General features: G+C 33.0%; 3 protein-coding genes across 8 annotated transcripts in view; 1 reads left to right on the top strand and 2 right to left on the bottom strand.

Moving 5' to 3' along the window:
* The window catches only part of LOC105840175 (thyrotropin-releasing hormone receptor), a 95,113-nt gene extending 81,715 nt beyond the window's left edge, over positions 1–13,398 (top strand). For all 5 annotated transcript variants that reach the window (XR_004965039.1, XR_004965035.1, XR_004965037.1 and 2 more), the window contains one exon: positions 12,569–13,398. The gene's annotated coding sequence lies outside the window, so the exon portion shown is untranslated. The remainder of the gene's footprint in view (positions 1–12,568) is intronic.
* On the bottom strand, positions 2,153–4,165 carry LOC105837785 (lipase member H). Its single transcript, XM_012682862.3, has 7 exons — positions 3,990–4,165; positions 3,855–3,909; positions 3,636–3,784; positions 3,315–3,560; positions 2,878–3,078; positions 2,365–2,512; positions 2,153–2,262 (listed from the first exon to the last, which is right to left on the bottom strand). Exons 1-7 carry the CDS (start codon positions 4,066–4,068, stop codon positions 2,223–2,225), a joined length of 918 nt encoding a protein of 305 aa, XP_012538316.1. The 5' UTR covers positions 4,069–4,165; the 3' UTR covers positions 2,153–2,222.
* Positions 5,805–11,980, bottom strand: LOC105837784 (lipase member H). 2 transcript variants are annotated; one of them, XM_012682860.3, is made up of 7 exons: positions 8,896–11,980; positions 8,772–8,826; positions 8,566–8,714; positions 8,218–8,463; positions 7,718–7,963; positions 7,246–7,387; positions 5,805–6,072 (listed from the first exon to the last, which is right to left on the bottom strand). In XM_012682860.3, exons 1-7 carry the CDS (start codon positions 9,062–9,064, stop codon positions 6,024–6,026), a joined length of 1,056 nt encoding a protein of 351 aa, XP_012538314.3. In that variant the 5' UTR covers positions 9,065–11,980; the 3' UTR covers positions 5,805–6,023. The 2 variants fall into 2 exon arrangements, with proteins under 2 accessions (XP_012538314.3, XP_036149695.1); XM_036293802.1 differs by lacking the exon at positions 7,246–7,387 and having other exon boundaries at positions 8,896–11,979.
* Positions 13,399–21,193: the final 7,795 nt, after the last annotated feature.

The raw sequence follows: 21,193 nt of genomic DNA, 5'->3' as shown, positions 1-21,193 counted from the left end.
ATATGATTTTAACAATAAATGGTACAAATTTATTATTACAATATGTTATTGTGATAATTATTAAAATAATTATTATTAAAGTAATAATACATAATAATTTCAATATCATTAATTTTATTTGTAATAGTTTATTGTCAAAATATTAAAAGACATGCACATGTATTTATGTAAATATGTATTTTAAAGAAGATTAGTTTACATACAACATGCAACAGAATATATAAATTTTTTGAAAAGTTTCTTAAGTAACACATTAAAAATGGAGAGAGGTAACATAATATTTTTATATAATTTTCAATTTAGTGCATAGTTTTATCCTTTATAAAAGACTAAAGTAATATAAAAATTTCAAGTTAATTTTTGAAGTAATTTATGTTTAATAGCACTTTAAGAGGATGCTAAACTGCCCATCAAACTTGATTGAGGTCGATAATGCAGAGTCATTATTTATCCTTGTTCATGAAAAAATTTACTTTAAAATACAAGTTATATAGCTTATACTAACAAATAAATGGTGTCTCGCAGTTTAGAATAGAAGGAATAAAACTATATTTGTCAAATTACGATTACAAGCCGTAAAAGAACATATTTATGTGATCAAAAATTTTTTTCATTTAAACTCTTTTATTATATAAATATCTTTTTTTTACGGTTTGTAATCGTAATTTGACGATTATAGTTTTATTCCTCAATCTATTTTGAATCCGGGAACACTATTCATTTGTACGTATAAGCTATATAACTTATATTTTGAAGCAAATATTTTTATAAACAAATAAATTTTTAAAAATTTTTTGCATTTTTGGTTTTTATCTAATTGTCCCTGGGCTTATTTGTGTACGTACTTTAAAAATGTAAAAGGATTATCAATTCTGTAAATTCAATTCGAAACTAAATAGTTGAACAGAATGTCGGTAAAACAGACGGCTTTAGCATCTTCTTAAAGTTATTATGTTTGATTTGTTTGACATTAAAACAATATGCACCAACTCACACTTTCATCTGTTACAATAGTAAACATTCATGAATTGAATTTTATTCGTGAATTGCTGCTTTATCCGTCACTGCTGCCATATTCATTGTTAAGAGATTCCACATGAATTTACAAAGATTAGCCATCCTAATTACTATATTTTTACAACTTTACTTAAAATTAAATAATTTCTTTATTATATATGATATACATAAGAATAATATACTTTTTAGTACTTAAGAAACACACGTATATTATAATGTACACAGTGTTTAAAAGTCGTATGTCCACTTTTTTGTATAAATTTAAATTTATGACTAACTATTTTCTCTATAAAGGAAACTATTTTTTGAATTAAAAATTTCATAAAAAACTATATTTGTTAATGCATCATTTAAGAAACTTTTACACTGAGAGTGAATGTTGCTAGTTTGACTAAATTTTTCAACTTAATTAAATTCCTTTAGTTCATCTATTTGTGCATTTAACTTAAATACATAAATTACTTGAACTTCAACTTAACTATTTATATATTTGACTAAAATACATAAATAGTTGAATTAGAGAAATTAAATCAAGTTGAAAAATTTAGTCAAAATAACAACCTTTTTCTCAATATGTAATCTATTAATATTGATATATGTATATATATTATATATATCTTTAACAAAATAATTAATTTGAATCTGTAATAATATATTGTAATAACATACAACCATTAGAGATTCTTTAAATATTATACAAATGTAAAACTTTCATAAGCAATAAATGTTATTATAAGCAATTTTATTTCAATTAAAGCAAATATGTAACAAAACTTTGCCATTTTATCTTTATATCATAAATTTGATAACAAAATTTATATCTATTTTGTTATTTATTATATTTTTATTTAAAAAAATGTGTGTGTGTGTATTAAAAAGTAACACATTGAAAGAATTCGATTCTTATGTTATATACGTGTCTCCTTATCTTTAAATTTTTAAAAGAATTATGATTATATAAATATTACCCGTCACTTGAAACTAAATAAGTTATTATACTTTGTTTGATGTTTACGAATCTAAACTTAAAATTTATTGGCGTTTTGTTAATAAGTAAAATAAGTTATACTAATGGTTAAATATTTTGTAAAAAATGATTTGCTAAATTATTTAATATGTGCATAAATATATTTGTGTATATCGTTTATTACAATTATAAACATATTCTTATCGCATTATAACAGATATTTAAAAATATAATCTTACTATGACTGTTCCCCTGTTTCAAAACAAAATGATCCAGTTCTGAAAAAGAAAATACATTTTAAATGTAACAAGTAATAATATTTTGTAAAAAATCCTGATCTTCTTAAAAATAACAATTAAGTAAAATGTTAAGTATCTTACACATTTGATGCTGTATATCCAATTTCAGTCACTTCATGTTCATTCGAATTGTAATTAAAATCTGAAGAACATCGTTTCGCCATAAATTTGTTAGGAAAATATTTCAATTCCGCGTACAGCTCAACTGATCTTTGATGACTGCAGAGAGCTTATAATAATATAAGGATAACAATTAGATAAAATATTTAATTAATAATATAAATTTTTTAAACTTTACATTGTGTAACAATCAGTATAATAATGTAATTTATCGCAAAAAATTATCGATCTCAAAATAAACAACTCTATTATTGATAAGTATAATTGCAATTTAAAATACAAATTTCCTAATAGTGTGTTATATAACAAAAATTACTATAAAATTAAATTCTTTAAATAATTTAAACAATTATTTAATAAATTAATTTACTAAAATTAATTTACACTGTAACTACCAAATTTATATTTTACTATACCATATTATACCAAATTTTTGTTTTAATTATTATTTACACATATCGCAATGATTGTTACCTTTGTCGCTTAATGGTATTCCCATTAATGGACAACCGGGTTGAGGACGAGTTCCACCGTTTGCGTAATATTCCGCAGTTCCCATAGATGTTGGGGTACCATATCCACCCATGTCCGTGTGAATAACATCAATCCATGATGCATCTTCATTTGTAAGATAACATCCAAAAGGATAAAACATAGGGTTTGCAGGATCTAATGCTACAAACAATAAACAATATAAATTTACACCGAGGAATGTTTTAAAACGAATTCAACACTGCATACAACTGCAAATTTTTTAGTTTATCTTGTCAACTTTGCGTTGACATAATAAATAATAAAAAATAAAAAATATACGTTACTTAAAAAATAATTATTCAAAATAACAAAATCTATTAAAAATAAAGATGAAACAGACGTATCTCAAAAATATAAAATAATGTAGTTATGTGTACCTGTAATGCGAGGTATCTTAAAGTCCTTGTTGCATTTACCGACAAAACCAGCTATATGTGCACCCAACGAGTGCCCAATGATATAAATTTTACTTACATCTAGATCAGACTCTTTCAGTTTTTGTATACTTTTAGCGAATAATGTCCCAATTTTTTCAGCATTTTGAAAAACAGTCATATAAAGACCTTTGGAATATTTGCTCCAATCAAGTAATATAACGTTATCCGTTCTTCCGTAACAAAGCGCTAATGATGCAATCAAATTTTAATTTTTGCAGTTTTTTTGGTTTTGTAATAATCGATTTATCTATTATATAATACCTTTTGTTATTAATCTAACATTATCATTTTCTAGATTTTGCAAATATCCAAAAATGTAAAAGATTGTTTGTTTATTTTTATCTAACATCGTTAACATATCTTCTGGCGCAGTGATAGGATAAGCAATAGTTGCAGGGGTTTCATTATTACTAAAAAGTATTTAATGTTACATTATAATTATTGATTATGATTTCTAGTTATTTTCTCATTTATACTAACCATTTATAATAGACCAGGTTGACGCCAGTTGCAAAGTCTGATTCCGGTTGATCACCTGGATAATAGAATGTATCCAATGTTAGTATCTTCGATGTTTACATTAAAAAATATACACAAAAGAAATTGCATATTTACAAGAACAATTTAATTGACCAGGAATTATCCTTGTCATAAAAAATAACAAAACGTAATAATATACAATCGAGGTTAACATTTTAAAAGATTCACAAACTCCGAGAAATATATGTTTTTAATGTAGATTTTAATTAGACTGTCGATATTCTGCGCAGAAACTCAATGTCAATGAGATATTTATATATACTGGAACTTCGCATTACTAGAAACTATCCCCTCCATATACACTCGGCGCAGGTAAGTAGCATAAACGGGGGATAACAATACAATTGCGTAATAAGTAATTATCATAGTTACATGTTCATGTAGATTAAGATTAGTATGAGATTATAATCTAATCAATTTACTTAAAAAAATGGCATATACACTGGCGCAAAGAAACGAGACAAAAATTTTGATCGAATTTTTAAGCAATCTTCAAAGTGATGCAACTTTGCAAAAAATCATTCAAATTATATGTACTTTCTTTTCTAATTAAAGAGCAAAGACTCTACTTTGAGAATCCCTAGACGAAAGTTTAATTTGTTAAGTGTGAACCTTTTGTATCGCATGAAAACCAAACATGTTTTTTTTAATTGAAAAAAGTAAAATTTGTTATCATTTTTCACAAGTTTCTCGTTAAAATCTTGAATGTGATATTAAAAAAACATTTATAAACAAACCAAATATGAAAAAGATAAGATAATTTACAGCAATATGCATGAACGTGTTTGATCTTAGGTAACCAAGTGTGATGTAGCATTTTGAGCAAACAAACGCATTACATGTGTTATATATAACACATTTATTTTATATTTGTTGACATTGAAATAAATATATATTTTACGAATTCAGCAATATGATTACTTGTACGCGCAATCAGTTGAAAACATTTTTAACAGAAAACGGTCAGTTAAAATGGTACATTATATCATTTAGGATATAACAACAACATGACAACAAATGATTGATAACAAATTGATGCTGACACGTTGCTATCAATTTGCTGTTATTAAAAATAGAATTTATATGAGTTCAACCTATCGGACATAGTGCTGTCCCTTCTTATTCTAAGTTATCTAAATTAGTTGCTGCAATAATTGTTGCTGCTACATGACTGCAACTTCAAGACATTTGGCTATCTGGGATAAAATGATTACGTAGAATATAAAAAAATATAAAATAAAAGCAAATAAAATTAACGACAGAAAAATTTTGTTGGTCATATCAAGACATGCAGGAAAGTATTCCGTAATATAGAATATTTTAAGAGTACAAATATATTACACTTTACTTATGTAATTTTTAATTTTTATAAAAATAAAAAATAATAAAAAAACGTTTATTATCACTTGGCCATGAAACCAGTGAACTAAACATTCAGTTCACTGAAAAGTTGTATTTCCAATTGGAGTTGGCAAAGTCTTACTACATCGTAAGAGCGCATATTGTTTATGCAATTTATACACGGTACCATATATTAAAAATGACTCGAGCGAAAATCAAAACGTTTGCTTTCTTGTAATTTTTATAGGTATTACCGAAAATTCTCCGATAAATATAGCATTATGAGGCTTTTTATCTTCTTGTTTTACACATGTTTAAACAAGAAGATGTTTTGAAACAAGTATTTTATTTCATGAAAGAATTCCATGAAATCGAGGTTTCAAAATGACTTTGAGATGAGAATTGATAAAACGAATTTTAACAATACAATTTTGGTTATTTCTACTTAAAAATTAATCTAAAAACATTCAAATCTATAATAATATTTAATTATATTATTTAATTATAATATATCAGAAACACTGAAACTTTAATGAAGTTACAGCAATAAGTGGTATCGTAACCATTTATTAAAGTGTCTGTTATAATTTTTTACTCTTACCTATAAATGTTTATAAATTCAGTTTTAATTATTTATATATATATTATTACTAAAATTTAATTACCATACATAGATTTTTGACTGTAATTAATATACATATATTTTCCGTATATTCATAATAAAACATAATATAATAAACATTATTTATATTAAATTATAACAAATACTTAGAAATAGTCAGGCTCAACTCCTGCCTTGAAATAATAATCTCCGGTTCTGTAAAAAATGAATGGTTTGCGTATATAATAAATAATAACATTTGCAATAATGTTAGAGGAGAGAATAGAGTTATGAACTACCATTTAAATAACTCGGTAAAAATTCGTGTGACACAATTCTTATTGGTACGAATTTGTTAGCCATATACAAAGAAAAAAGTAATTGATTCAACAAAATATGTAGTTGCGGGCTGTCAACTACAGATATACTCAATACAATAATTTATGCTATTGTAATATCAACATCATAATTCAATCGAGACCATTATACTTGCATTAACAGCAAATATTATGTATTGAGTATATCTGCAGTTGACAGCCGGCAACTACACATTTTATTGAATTACTTTTTTTTCTGTGTAGAGTTCTATCAATCATGTAAGCAGAAGTTCTTCGGTTATACATAATGGGCATAATTAACAATTTACTAAAAAAAGAAAAAATTACGGTTATAGAACTTGTAGGAGCATATGGAATATTACGAATATTCTCAAAATTATTTTTATTTCTAAAAAATAAAAAATTAATGCTTTTTGGCGGATCTTACGTATTAGTATCACAAAAATATTAATATTTTGTACATAGTATCACACAAAAAAATCAAAAATATAAATATAAAATCTTTAGCTCTTGCGACTTTGCGACTTATTATAGAAATACTATAAAAGTATTATAACAAACAATATTAGTTAAATATCGTAAAAATATTGTAAAAAATATTATGAGAAAAGAGATTATGGGATTCATAACAATCACTTATAACAATCACAAGGGTCTGTAAACGCAAGCAGCATAATTTTACACACCAAATGCATGCGTACATTACGTTAAACTTCAAATTCAATTACGTTATTTGAAAGCTATATTCAAAATCTTTAAGTTAATGTTAAAAAATTAATATCCGACATATTTCTCAAAATAAGGTAATGAATAGAAACCTATAGAACTTTCGGCTATTTGCAATACCGAAATGCAGCTTTTATGACAACAAACATTAATTACAGTAGCCATGTAATAATGTCTAAACAGTATGTAAAGAAGTAATTCGGACAGTAGCTCTAGAACACAAAGTATACAAGATATCACGAATTCCATAATTACATCTAGTCTATAACCGTCTTCTGTCCTTTATATCATACAAAAGTAATTAGAATATCAATTGTTATCTTACACACTGCATGCGTCTTTTAGTGCATATCCAATGGGAATGTTACAATTATAATCCAATAAATTATCATAACATGCCAATATTTTAGTCGGGTAAAGCTTCGATGTTGCATACAAAAAAACTGATCTTCTGTGACTGCAGAGATCTTGTAATAACATTAAAAGCAATTAGATTAAAGAATAAAATATGAATAAAATAATGTAATTCCTTAAATCTTTATCATAAATTGAATTTGGTATAGTATCCTATATCAATAATATTTTTTTAAATAATTTCCAAAAAGTTCGTTAAATTACTTTAAATAAATGATAATATATAACATTTTTCAAAATGTTTATTGTTTATGACGTTTACGTCATAACACAATCGTATGTCATATAACCAAAATAACTATTAAATAACTATTTATAACAAGAATCGAAATTAATATTTACTACAATAACTCGACAATATATTTAGTCATATTGATTATTACCCTCAAAACTTAATGGTTGTGCAAATAATGTGCAATTAGGTTGAGGACGATAACCACCATTTGCGTAAAATTCGACTGTTCCTGTGTGTGGTAACAATGGTAACATTGAAGACGAAGTGGTGCCATAGTAACCCATATCAGTGTGAATAACATCGACACATTTTGCAGCGTCGGGCGTAAGATAGCATCCAGATAAAGATTGAGACATCGACAATACAGGAATGTAACGATTTGCTGGATCCAATCCTATAAAGTATAGGATATTCTTATAATTGTGATAATTTTTAAAATAATTATAGGACACTTCAAGAGTCACGTGCACTATATAAAACTACAAAAATTTTTTAACGAATTTCCTGATTTTTTATTAACATAATAAGTAAACATTTAAAAACTTGAAAAATACTATTATTATTTAAAAATCAATTATTTAAAAATAACAAAAATTCTCAACAATAAAAATGGAACACATGCATTTTAAAGATAGTTTAATTACGTGCCTGTGATGCGAGATATCTTAAAGTCCTTGTTGCATTTACCGGCAATACCAGCTATATGCGCGCCTATTGAGAATCCAATAATATAAATTTTGGATACATTCAAATTGGCATTCTTGAGTTTTAGTATACTTTCAGCAAATAATACCCCTACTTTTTGGGCATTTTCGAAAACGGTTTCGTATGAACCATTAGAATATTTGCTCCAATCAAGTAATACAACGTTGTCCGATTGTCCATCACAAAGTGCTGATGATGCAAACAAATTTCAATTTGCACAATCTTTCATCGATTTAATCTATTCAATTAATGAATTTAAACAATCTGTTTTTCTATTACATAAATATATACCTTTCATTATATACTGGGTAAGAGGATGATCTGGGTATAACAGATATCCAAAAATAAAAAAGATTGTTCGTTTATCTGGATTTAGTACGTTTAACATAGCTTCTGGCGCTGTAATATTATAAGAGATCCTTCCAGAAGGTTCGTTATCACTGAAAAATATTACTTACATATTATTAATTTTAATTTGGAAATTTTTCAATACTAACCATTTATAATATAGCAGGTTAACACCAGTTGCAAATTCCAAATCCGGTGAAATACCTAGGTGATAAAATGTGTTTAACGTCGATTTAACAATAAAAAATGTGTAATAAGAAAGTATATATTTACAGGAACAAGAATCGATTTGGCCAGATACGGTTCTTGATATAAAAAACAACAGACCGTACGAATATACAAATAATGTTAACATTTTAAGCAAATAATATTTACTACTTTTTAAATGTATTGCTGTTTTGCGCAAAAAGAAATGCGATTTATACTGTGGTGTTCTTACCATATAAACTAAACGCAAAGATAAGCGGGTAATTTACAGCAAGATATCCCGTCTAAACAAAATAATGCATAATAATGCAAAATAATACATAAACAACGATGATCATGCACAACTTTTGGCATGATCATCGTTGAATTCGTGTACAATCGTGCATTACAATGTACAATCGTGCAGATTATATCATTGATAAAATTCATGCATAATTATGCATCATCGTTTATGCATTATACATTATATTATACTGCAATAAAAATAATATAAACATGTTTTAGTCTTATCAAGTATAAATGTTACACTTTTAGACAAAGTAAATACACATATATTTTATACTTAATACACGTATATTTTTACACAAAGCATCCCATGCAACAGAAATTAATGTATAAACATAAAAAATTATATATAGTATAAATTGCATAACAATTATTAAATTTCTTACCGCTACAATAATCTCTTATAAAATAAACACTGCTATGATTTTTTCATAAGCACAAAAAAAATAATGTAATCGCTAGTTACGTTACAAAGCAGATCATAAGATAGCTAGAAGACTTTTTCTAATAAAACAAAATTTTTTAATCACAATTGTGTAATAATGACAAATGAAAGAAATAAAATAAATTGTCGAATTTTTTTATCATACGCTCAAAAGTATTTGTCTACTTTGTCTTTTTTAATTCAATGATGAAAATTTTAAAGAAGAGTAAATTTCAATCTTTTTTCTTAATCTCCTAAATGTTTAATAATAATCTTATAGACGGCTTATTTACATTAAACATGTACAGTGTCCCAAAATTCGCGAATAAAAATACTGATGTAGCGAAAAAGTTCTCGACAAAATTAAGTAAAATAATTATTTGTATTATTTTAAATAGTAATTTTTGAGATATAAGATTAAAATATCTCAAAAATTACTGTTTGAAAAAATACATGCAAATAACTATTTTACTTAATTATTCGAGATTTTTGATATAGTATTTTTATTTGCGAATTTCGGGACACTTTGTATATATGTTTAATGTAATATTTTGAACCATCAAGATTATTATTAACATCCAGACCATTAGGAAAGAAGATTGAAATTCACTCTTCTTTAAAATTCTCACCATTGAATTAAGAAAAACAAATAAGTATAGACAAATATTTTTGAGCGGTATCCGCAATTCAAATGATTTTTGACTTTTGTTTTATACAATTATCGTTTTTCACAGCTATAATTGGATGAAGACGATCGGGTTGACTATTGAGTAGCTTTGCAAATATCAATCTTTGCAACCGTGACTGCTGTATCTAATATTTGCTCACACATCACGCTCGTAATTAAAAAAAACCTCTTATAAATCAATTGCAGATAAAGTATAATATTTTTCTCATAAACACATAAAAGTGCCTTATCTTTGATATTAAGAGGCCCCTCTTGCTCTTTATTAAAGACGAACAAAAATTATTTACTTATATCAACTCCTATTTTTGCATTATTTGCATTACGCAATATATATGACAAAGAAATTGTTGAAAAATTATTTGTTGTTATATTATACGTAAAAAACATCCTAATCGCATTTTCCAGTTCCATGGACTTCGATAGATATATCGCCGCGTATATCGTATTTTACATTAAATAAATAATCCCCCAGAGAGAGAGAGAGAGAGAGACCTGGTCTCGCCGCGTCGTCCCGCACCTAGTCAAGCCGAGCCGAGCTGAGAGTCCAAGTCGCATCTGCGTGCGTGTCGCACGGGCGAGATTAATAAATCGCGCGCGGAGTCTCTCCACCTTTCTCTCGCGCCGACGCGCGTGCTGCCCGCGCAAAAATCTGCGGGTAAGCCCATTTGCCGTAGGACCGCGTAAATCACCGTCATTGTCTTGTTGCTTTATTACCTCTGTCCAGTGGGCTCTCTCGCGCGGCCGCTGCCACCGCGAGGGACGAACAACGCCTTCCACGCGTGTGTATGCGTGCGTGTGTGCGCGCGTGCACACGTACGCTTGCGACGTAGGCGCATGCATCGCGCACATGTATGCGGAACGCATCAGACGCATCGAGGCTTACCTACCCCATACACACGTGCGCGCAACCACAGAGGCGCGCGCGGAGCCGCGGCAAACGAGGCGTTAGGCTAAGTTAATTCAACCGACTCGCCTCCCAAGTAGCCGCGCCGCGGAAAACGTGAATCGCTCGTCGGAAGTGCACGGATCGTTTCTGTATTACCCCACGGCGCGATGCGGTGCGGCAGCGGCAGAAGAAACTGTACACGCGGCGGCAGCGACTTGCAGTGGTGGCGGTCGTTGTTGCCCGCGTCCACGGTGCCGCCAACAGTCGGGGATCTTTGATCATCAGAGGGGGATTAGGTGGATGAATATAAGTCAGTTCCCTACTCCTCCTTCTCCTCCACCTTCTCTTCATCCTCCTCCTCCTTCTCCTTCTTCTCCTTCTTCTCCTCCTTATTCTCCTGCTCCCCGCGCGTTCTCCACCCTATGCGAAAATGACTAATGTGTTTCGCGTACCCGAGAATTACCGCGGGGATAATGCGAAGGTATGGGAGTCCCGTCTGTCGGTGGCGCGCCTCAGGACGCATTATGTATGGTAGCCTAATTTTATTGCACCATTCAGGGAACACCGCGCGCTCCCCATCGTACGCGGGTTTCTTTTCGCTATGGAGATTATGGCGCGACTCTCTCGTGGAGTAATATCGGAAATTATGGCGACCTCGTCGTCCTCAGATTGTCGCAAATCGAAAATTCTGAGATCAGGGTACATTGTCATAAGTCTGTAAGGATTATACACACTATTTTTGTTGCAGCGCTACGTTAAAAAGAGATAAGTTTTGAAACGCATAAAACGAGTACTTGTCGAAAAAAGATATTTATATACAAACAAATATTAAACAATAAATATATTTTTTAATTTGTAATTGAAAGATTATATTTAGCCAGAAAATTTTTTACGCTATTTAGTTACAGCTAAAATAATATGTATTTAAAATTACATTTCTAATTTTAGAAAATATTCTTTGTTCTAAATTTTTATTATTAAATTGCGATCTATATCAAATATATTATGAAAATAATCGCCTTACCTCGAGTATTTATCATTTATATCAATAACCAGAAGAGTTAGGAATGTTGTTTTTTATTTAGAAAGTAATGATTTATTCCTTTTTTACTTCTTTACAAAATTTCGATGTTTTTGTTACGATAGATCAACTAATGAGTTACCTTCTTTGTAAGACATTATTATATTATATTATATATTGTATTTTGTATCCGTATTGAGTATTGAGGTATTACACTTATAATTTGAAAACAGTTGGGAGCTTAATGCTAACAAGTTGTCACCGCGAAAGCGCATCCTCGGTGATAAGTCGCGCCGCATGCAATTCTCACTTACTCGCCCTCCCGCCGACGTTGCATCGCCGCGCGTCTCCTCGCCGATACACATATATTCGTGGGATGCAATCGTCGCTGCCATCACCATCGTAGCGATGCATAATGAACGGCTTCTTTTGCAGCGTGCGCGTTTGCAGCGGCGTTGGCGGCTGCATCCGCCGTTGTTACACCGGCCATCGTCTTCCTATTGGTACATATTCCGACAATTTAGCGTGCGCACCGTAAAAGGTCTTGCGACGCCGCGTTCTTACTTCACGGACCGAGAAGAGAACAACAGCATCGACACGGAACACCGTTAACCGAAGCCGTGCCCGGGAGAGGAAGGTCGCGAACGATATCTACAACATGCTGATTCCGCATGAACGAACAGAAATATACGGATGGTTTTCTTTTTCCCTTGCTCACTCGCCAATCGTCTAACCGTTTCGTTCAACTCGCGGGGATATTTATGACCCAGGAAACAAAACGGCAAGTGCACAGTAGAGGCTCATTTGCAAGAGCCACCTAAATCTAAACTTACGAGCGCGTGAACGCCTTGTAATGAACTCGGCTTTCGAATGACTACTGCGCCTCGATTTTATCGATTTCGATGCACCGCTGAATCAACTTGCTCTCTTCGTTTTATTCGTTCAGGATATATATGTCTCTCAGTATCATGTTTTATTATTTTAATAATACCATTGATAATAATTCCTAATCTATAGAATATCAGCTGGACGCTATAATATTTCTATAAAACTTTTAGTACAAAATATTTCATTGATGAGTAAAGACTTTAAAATAATTAGTATCAAGAATTTAGGTCGCAAAATGGAAAAATAAAATTATAATCCGAAATGAGAAATTGATGTATACAGAAAGTTTTTATGAGTAACTATGATCTATAAATAATTTATGGAGCTAGCTACAATAATAAGTGTATAATCGATTAAAATCACGTGACAAATTAAAATAGATGTCTCGATTTTATTTCTACAAGCGATTTACTTAATTATCTTAGCGCGTGGCACACCAAGCGCGCAATCGCCCTTGCTGAAACTGCTCTCATCAGGTGTTCGCAATTATATTTGAAATTACGCTCAGATGCGGTGCTGTGATAATGAGCGTAATCACGAGTGCTTCGCATCTCGCCAAAGAAGCGTGTCTGAAGAAATCTTTACTGGGCAAACCATGAGATTTTATTCAACTATTTTTTGTAGTCGCCTTATTGCAAACTTACTCAACTACATTACATGGTTCTTTGCTTATGGATTTTTGTACATGCAGTAATAAAGAACTGGTATGAATTTTGCTAACAAAATCTAGTTTTGAAAACATCTGAATTACAAGATTGCATTAGTCATTCATCATAGAGATCGACAGTTTACAGTTTAATTTAATTAGATATTTATCATTGTCCAATTTTTTAATTTAATGATTCTTTTTTCGTTTTTGAAAATAATGTAAGCTCATTTCACGTGTAAAAATATTATTATACACACAGTTTCTAAATTGATGCTGCGTTTTGTTGAAAGAATAAGTTGTCGAAAGCATGCGGTTCCTTTCACTCCTCTTCTTTAAGCATTGACAACATAGCGTAATGCTCTGCTGAACGTTTTAACCGGTTGCGGGTATACAATCATAGTAATAATGACTACTCGAAATAGACACAGACATATGCTGACTACCGTTTATTCTCGTCACACCCTGATATTCTCGCGACCACAAGGCGTGTCTACAACTATAGTTTCGCCGGCTGCAGATTTGTGGTTTTTTTTTTCGTTGAAAGTTGCAGCTTGAAGCTACCAAATGCGCACATTTCATGTTCGCTGGGGCGAAATGAGAGATTAGCTAAAATTGTGGGATATACTACTATGTGCTAGAGAAAATTTCCAACTAATTCATTATAAACGTTAAAAGCAAACAATGCAAAGTAATTAGATGATTTATAATATGCTTGTCAGCTGCCTTCAGTACTGTCTTAATGTCAACTTAGTTTATTGCATTTGATTGGTTACAACATCGTTATATCTCTAAAATCTATCTAAAATCACGAAATTGTCAAGCACATTGTAAATTTAATATAAAATTGTACATTATTTCTGTAGGCACTAATTCTCACAGTCATTTGAGTTTGCAAATCCACAGTTCAATACTGTAAACACTCATATACATCTGCATTTAACATACACTCATATATACATATATGTGGCATGCAGACTTCTAACAATAGTATTTAATTGTATCTTATTAATTTTGATGTTTACAACTGCATTACATGTTTTTGTCAAAACATAAATCTATTTCATTATTAATATTGAATTGTTAAAAGAGCATAAGTTAAATCAAATAGCCACTACAGTTTTATTTTTACAAAATTGTCAAAAAATCCATCAAATGGTACTGAAAACTAGTTTAATTGTACCATCTTTTTCGACGTTCAGTCTATTTGAATGCATTTTCAGTTGAGTATGAAGGATCTACCATAGCTTGGTCGTCAATAGGTATCACGGTATCACAATGCGTGAAAAAAGGGTGTGAAAAAGCGCGGTGCAACCTACTGGTCCCACGAGAGCTATCCTTACAGCCGCGGTAGCGGTGGCCAGCGGTAGACGCTGACGACATAGTAGTCTCTACCGCAGCATCCCCGGCGTTCTTTACACGCAGCACAGGATGCGCGTACACGCGTGCCCTGGCTTCCACACGTCGTCGGTGTCGGCGTGCGAACACGAGCGACGAGGCCGAGGCGAGTTCATGTGGGTGCGCCATTCGCGTGTGGTAAGGACGTTCAAGTCGGTCGAGTAGTGCCGAGAGAAAACGAAGGTAGATTGGCGCAAACGAAGCGAACAAAAGAGAAAGAGAGAGAGGTGGGAGGAGGGGGAGAGTGCATGTGCGTGTCGGTGTAAGACGGAGAAAGAAAGAGAAAGACACCGGAGGGCGACAGGGAGAGTGAGAGATACACTTAGCTGCAGTGCGAACGGATCAGCCAAGACTGCAGAAAGAGGGAGAGCGATCCCGCGCGCGCGACTAGTAGTAGTAGTAGTAGTAGCAGTAGTAGTAGTAGTAGTAGTAGTAATAGTAATAGTAGTAGTAGTAGTAGTAATAGTAGTAGTAGTAGTAATAGTAGTAGTATTAGAAGTAGCACTAGTGTAGTAGTGAAGTAGTAGTAGTAGTAGGGTGTACCTTACTCCGGTGAGCGGAGGCCGTTGTCAGTTCTCCCGAGACCATAGGCTCGAGCCATCGCGAGATCTCCCTCTTGACGAACTCCCACTGCACAATTCATAGTAGCGCCTTGTCAAGGTGACACCTTGATTGTCATCGGGAGTCCCGGTTGGCTCTCCTCGCGATCGCGGGATTCCACGGGAGCGGGAGAAGGGAACGAGAAGGCTATACTGAGAGCGAGCAGAAAGAAATATAAAAAGATACGGGGAGAGAGGTGGGATGGGCGAAAGGTGATCAATTATTGAAATGGACATCTTTAAAAATGTTAACTTAGATATCAAAAATTTGTATAATTAGGGAGAGACATATTATCGTCATTGGACTTATTAAAGAAATCTCATTAGCGTTTTGATGATAATTAAGTAGATTTGAAGAAACGGAGTCGATCGAATAGGTCACGTGAGACGAAGCGAGCGGCGGGATTTGTCGGGAAAAGATTGTGCGCTCGCAACGGTGAGCGCATCCCATTAAGCGAAAGTGATAGTGGAGTTTCGCGCGTAAACGAGAGGGGTACTACCATCCGCATCCGATCAGTGAGGAAGTGTGAAACACGAGTGTGGTAACACGACGAGTTTTCCCGTTGAGGCAATTGACCGACTGACGCTGGTGAACAAGGTAGGACTCACTCTTCGCCACCAAGATTGTGGCAATACGTTCTCCACTCAATCCAAGATACTGTTACCGCCTATCATGCATTCGTCGGTCTGTTCTACGAGTAGCTGCGAAATAACTGGTCTACAGACACTCCATATTCCGCTACCAATATTTATTATCGAATACCTCCTTTCTCCAAGAGTACGTTATTGCTCAATTGCATTTTGGCCTTTAGGGAACAAAACGCGACGTCTGTCCTTTCAAATGCCATTCTCAAATAGAAGTCACGACAGTCAATATGTTAAACATAAAACGCTTTAGGTATTTTCTTAATTATAACTTTGCGCGAAACCGAATACCGGTGAATGTCTATCGTGCAAATGAGTCATATAATACACGCGCGCTTGCGTATTTGTCCTCTTTCTTTTTTTTTTTGCATTTATGAAATTACATGTTGGGAAATTACTCCCAGTTTTCTAATTTGTGCGTAACAAACGCGTTTGATCTGACCGAGAATACGTGCAATCGATTCGCAGTTAACGCGTAGAGAGTTTCTTGGGAATGACGGAGCGTCGACTGACATTAAGTTTTACTCTCTCTTTCAGCCGGTTCGTAGCGGCATTCGAGTGTACATGTGTACGCGCACACGTGCGTGTGTCTGGGAGCGCCAGAGTAGAGCGATTTGTCAGTCAATTTCTTATCGGATTAGAGGCACTTAATGTACGATTATACCATACGCCGGGCGCAGGTGCACCGGCCCTAATCTTGCTTCCTGCAGCTCATGTTGCCCCCTTGCTGCGTGCCATTCCAACCGCTCTAACACTGAACGCGTTTCGCGGCCTATCGGGATAAGTTAACACGAGGTATCCTTTACAACGGTTCCGATAGCGATTTACTGTAGCGATTTGCCGCGGTTCTCCCCGAGGATCGTTAACCTGCAACAGTGACCTACGGTCTCGTGAATTCTACTCTTTTTAGTTACATCTTTTTACGCTTTCTGCCTTTAGGATGGCACAATATATGTTCATGCTTTCGAAAGGAAGAAAGAAAGATAAAACCGTGGGAAAGAAATTTAACGCGATTTCAAAAATTTCATCGAAGGCTATTATAGAAAGGTATTATCTAAAGTATGTTTCATATTTATGTGTATTTTCGTGGAAATTGAAGGAGTTGGTTACATAAAGGATTCGTATATAATGATTATATACATTAAAATGAAATCAATCTTGTATGGCATTAAAATAAGTAGATATATGTATCGGTTTATATAAATGATTAAGAATTTATCATTGCAGAAATTTCTCGCATCTCATTCACTCGTAAATTTTGCATGTATAAAGTATATACTTTATCAATAAATTCTATTTAAAACAATTTTAAAGAGCAATAGCCAAGCATATTTCAAATATTGACTTTAAGAAATCTATATAGATAATTATTACATTAACGAATTCATTAAAATATATAAAAAATGTGTAAAATGCATATCTCTTGCAATATGTAGACGTGTTAACGCGATGTGTTTGTTCAGAATATGTTTATGCTCGTTACTGACAAAACATGTTATAAACTACTAATGAAACAGATGGCAATGCAGACATGATTGATATCATAATTGTCATGATGTTACGTGTCGTATGTTTAAGCAAAGAACTCGATGACACCTTTGCGGTACTGTTATCGCAGTAGTGCTAATTCAACGCACACAATCTAAACAAACGACCTCAATCTCAAAATTACATACGATGTAGTTTACCACACAAAAAAATGTCGCTTTACAAAAACAAACTTGACAATTGGTTTAATAATTTTATGTGTCGTATAATTTATTATTAGTCGTCTCGTTTAATTTATTTTAAAATTTGATTTATGAAATAATAATTGCGATACAACAAAGAATTATGAAAATAATAAAAATTAAAAACTATTATAAGCTATTATTCGTGTTAATATTTGCAGAGAAAATTCTAAAATATCAAAAGAACGTTAAAAGTAAAAATTTTGCTATAATTCTATGGAATATTTAGCGTTTGACTTGGGCTTCTGTTATTGATCCAATCTGCTCAATTTGTGCTCGTGAACCACTTTCGCTTATTCGTTTATTTAAATCTGGAGCGCAATTAGCATGGAAATGCAAGGCTCACTCTCGCTTTCGATGATGAGTCGCCAATCTGAATCGGCACAACCGCAAAACCATCACAGCAAAAGGTAATAAGGATGACGGCGAAGAATCGCCGCATTTTCTCGCTCGGCTGGATAAACTCGGCGACTTTGTCGGTGCGGATATTTCTTTGCCTCGCTTGTTGTCGTTGTAAGGAGTGTAGGTTTAGTAACGCCGCAAAAAGCGTCGGTGTGCATCCTTCTAATCGCTTTGCATTCTTGCGCGGATCCCATTTTGTCGTAGAGGGAACATTGATGGTAGCCTTCATTCAGCAATCTCTGTCGTAAGGATTCTCTTTTCCCACCCTTTTTTGTTGATTACCATTTTTCGATTTTTTTCTTCTACATAAGATAGCAAACAATATTGCTTCTTCTCATAACCATATTTTATATAAAAATAAGAATTATATATACACACACACACACACACATTTTTTATATATAGTTTTATATATAGTTCTTTATTTAATAGTGATGAAAGAAATTACATTTTATCATATTACATTCATATCATATTACATTCAATTTATTAAATATTTAAACTTACATATTATTTATTAAATAATTAAATAAGTTATATGTTATAATATAAGTTAAACTATTTAATTATATTTAATTATTTAATTATATTTAATTATATTTAATTATATTTAATTATTTAAAAAACAATAATTAAATATGTATATTTATATATATTTATATATCTATAAATTTACTAATATTGTTTCGAATTGGAACAAAATTAACATTTTCGATAAATTTGCAAAGATATTGTAAATTTAGACGGACGGTATCTATTTCTAACTGATCGCTCAGCGGGGCAATCAACGAGCCAACCAAGATTTCTTATCCAACATGATTAATCTCGAATCTCGATATACAATGAAAGACACTCCACCAAATAGCGTGAGCATCGCAATTCGAAAGTCCGCGCATCACATCGTCAAGTGGTTTCCAGGAAACATTGGATTCCTCTCCTTAATGCGAACCTGTTCGCTCGAAACGGCCTTCCTACGCCAAACAATGGCTGTGGGCACAGGCGTGGGTGATCAACGAAGGATACAAAGCAAATCTGACCTTATACGATCCAATGGAGAGATAAAGTTAGGCTATATGGCGAAGCGTGTTCGGTACAAAGATGTCGACCGCGGACGACGTAACAAAAAGTTGCTTGTTTCATTTTTATAAGTTTTTACGATTTTGCAGAATCTCCAACATATGTGTCATTACGGCTCAACGTGCATTATTAAAATTAGATGCCAAAAGTAATAAATTTTAGAAATTTATTTGCATCCATTTTACTTATATTCCTTTACATAATATTTTGCAATCGGGGTGGAATCCACATACACAAGATTTTGGTATAGCAGAACTAAAATAGTTCAGACAAGTAGTTGTCTCCTTATTTTTGTTATTCAGATTATTTTTTCTCAAACAATTATTCCGATCAAGTGATGACAGGTCAATTCATCAGACTGTATTATAAATCTTTTAAGACTTGATTTACGCGATTTAAATAAATAATACATACAGAGTACAGAGAACAAAATAGTTGCGTAGAGTTTTCAAATTTGTCTGACTATCGTCTACCATAACTACTTAGAACGACTAGCGTTTTATAGATCCGAGTAAAAGAACCCGCGGGTTTACGGGATCTGTATTTAACTTTCACAGGCCGCGTAAAAAAGATTGCTCATCGAACAGTCCTATATGCGAAACCAACATAAGAATGAACATGCTCTCACAAACCTGAGCTTTAAGGACAAGCGTGTAGCGCGCGGCGGAACGTTTAATCGGCGGCGTCTCACGGTCCATTCTTTTTCTCAATCGCGCAGCCCCGGAGCAGCCCTGTAATTTAACGACGCGTTAGGCTGATTTTACAACCTGCCAGCAGACTCCACTTTGAACACGATCCACCGGGAGTAAGAAAGAAGGAAGGAGAGAGCAAGAAGGAGAGAGAACTTTTACTCACGTAGAGCTGGGCCGATACGTGTTCTCCTGCCCGAGAAAAGCCGCGGTAGGGATTAACAGGTTATCGTGTACGAAGGATTGGTGCGCGTAATTACGTTCGTTACGTGGCGTTACGTCGCGTTACGTACGTTTACTCTGCACCGCTCAGCTCTCTCTCTCTCTCTCTCTGTCTGTCTCTCTTTCGATCAGCGAAGTCAGAAAAAAAGCCGCGCTCTGGGAAGGAAAGAAAAGCAGCGACGCGGCAGAAAAGTCCTCCCGACGATGCAACGGAGTGAGAGACAAAGAGAAGGAATAGAAGGAGGTAGAAAGGACGGTGAGGAGAGAAAGAAGCAAGAAGACTGAAAGTCCGAAGGGTCTTCTGTTTCGCCGCGTTCTTGAGGAATTTTTATGACTACCGACTGTCGGGTAGCCCTTCAGCTAGGATAGGCCTCTTAGAGCACGAGGAGCCACGTACCACTTGTGGCTTTACTACTTTCACGTTTAAGCGGCTATTAGTGGCGATTCTCGTGACGGTAGGCCCCGAACCCCATCCCTCCTTCATCTCCGCCTCCGTTTTCCGCTCATCTTCTTCCTCCTTCGCGGCTTTACGTCCCTCCGAGTATCCTCGCTCGCGCCTTTCTTTGTTCGCACGCTGATCGAGTGCAAATATATATATATATATATATATATATATATATTCTTTTTTTTAATCTTCGGCGCTAACACAAGCGCGAACTTAATAAAGTTTATCAGAATAATAAGATTTTTGATGGATAGAAATGTAATTAATATCTTCATATCTGATATCATCAAGAGTTAATACTAAAATTAACAACAAATTA

Source organism: Monomorium pharaonis, chromosome 11, assembly GCF_013373865.1.
Source record: "Monomorium pharaonis isolate MP-MQ-018 chromosome 11, ASM1337386v2, whole genome shotgun sequence".
NCBI lineage: Eukaryota > Metazoa > Arthropoda > Insecta > Hymenoptera > Formicidae > Monomorium > Monomorium pharaonis.
The sequence above is the reverse complement of the archived record's forward strand: the minus strand, read 5'-3'. Positions and strand labels throughout refer to the sequence as shown.

What these genes read in the sequence shown, in the direction of transcription:
- LOC105837785 (XM_012682862.3), bottom strand. Translation starts at nt 4,068, where the DNA reads ATGTTAACCTCGATTGTATATTATTACGTTTTGTTATTTTTTATGACA. An exon ending in AACCTGGTCTATTATAAATG is followed by an intron (nt 3,785 to 3,854) that starts GTTAGTATAAAT and finishes AATACTTTTTAG; the next exon opens with TAATAATGAAACCCCTGCAA. An exon ending in TGTTAGATTAATAACAAAAG is followed by an intron (nt 3,561 to 3,635) that starts GTATTATATAAT and finishes TTGCATCATTAG; the next exon opens with CGCTTTGTTACGGAAGAACG.
- LOC105837784 (XM_012682860.3), bottom strand. Translation starts at nt 9,064, where the DNA reads ATGGTAAGAACACCACAGTATAAATCGCATTTCTTTTTGCGCAAAACA. An exon ending in AACCTGCTATATTATAAATG is followed by an intron (nt 8,715 to 8,771) that starts GTTAGTATTGAA and finishes AATATTTTTCAG; the next exon opens with TGATAACGAACCTTCTGGAA. An exon ending in TACCCAGTATATAATGAAAG is followed by an intron (nt 8,464 to 8,565) that starts GTATATATTTAT and finishes TTGCATCATCAG; the next exon opens with CACTTTGTGATGGACAATCG.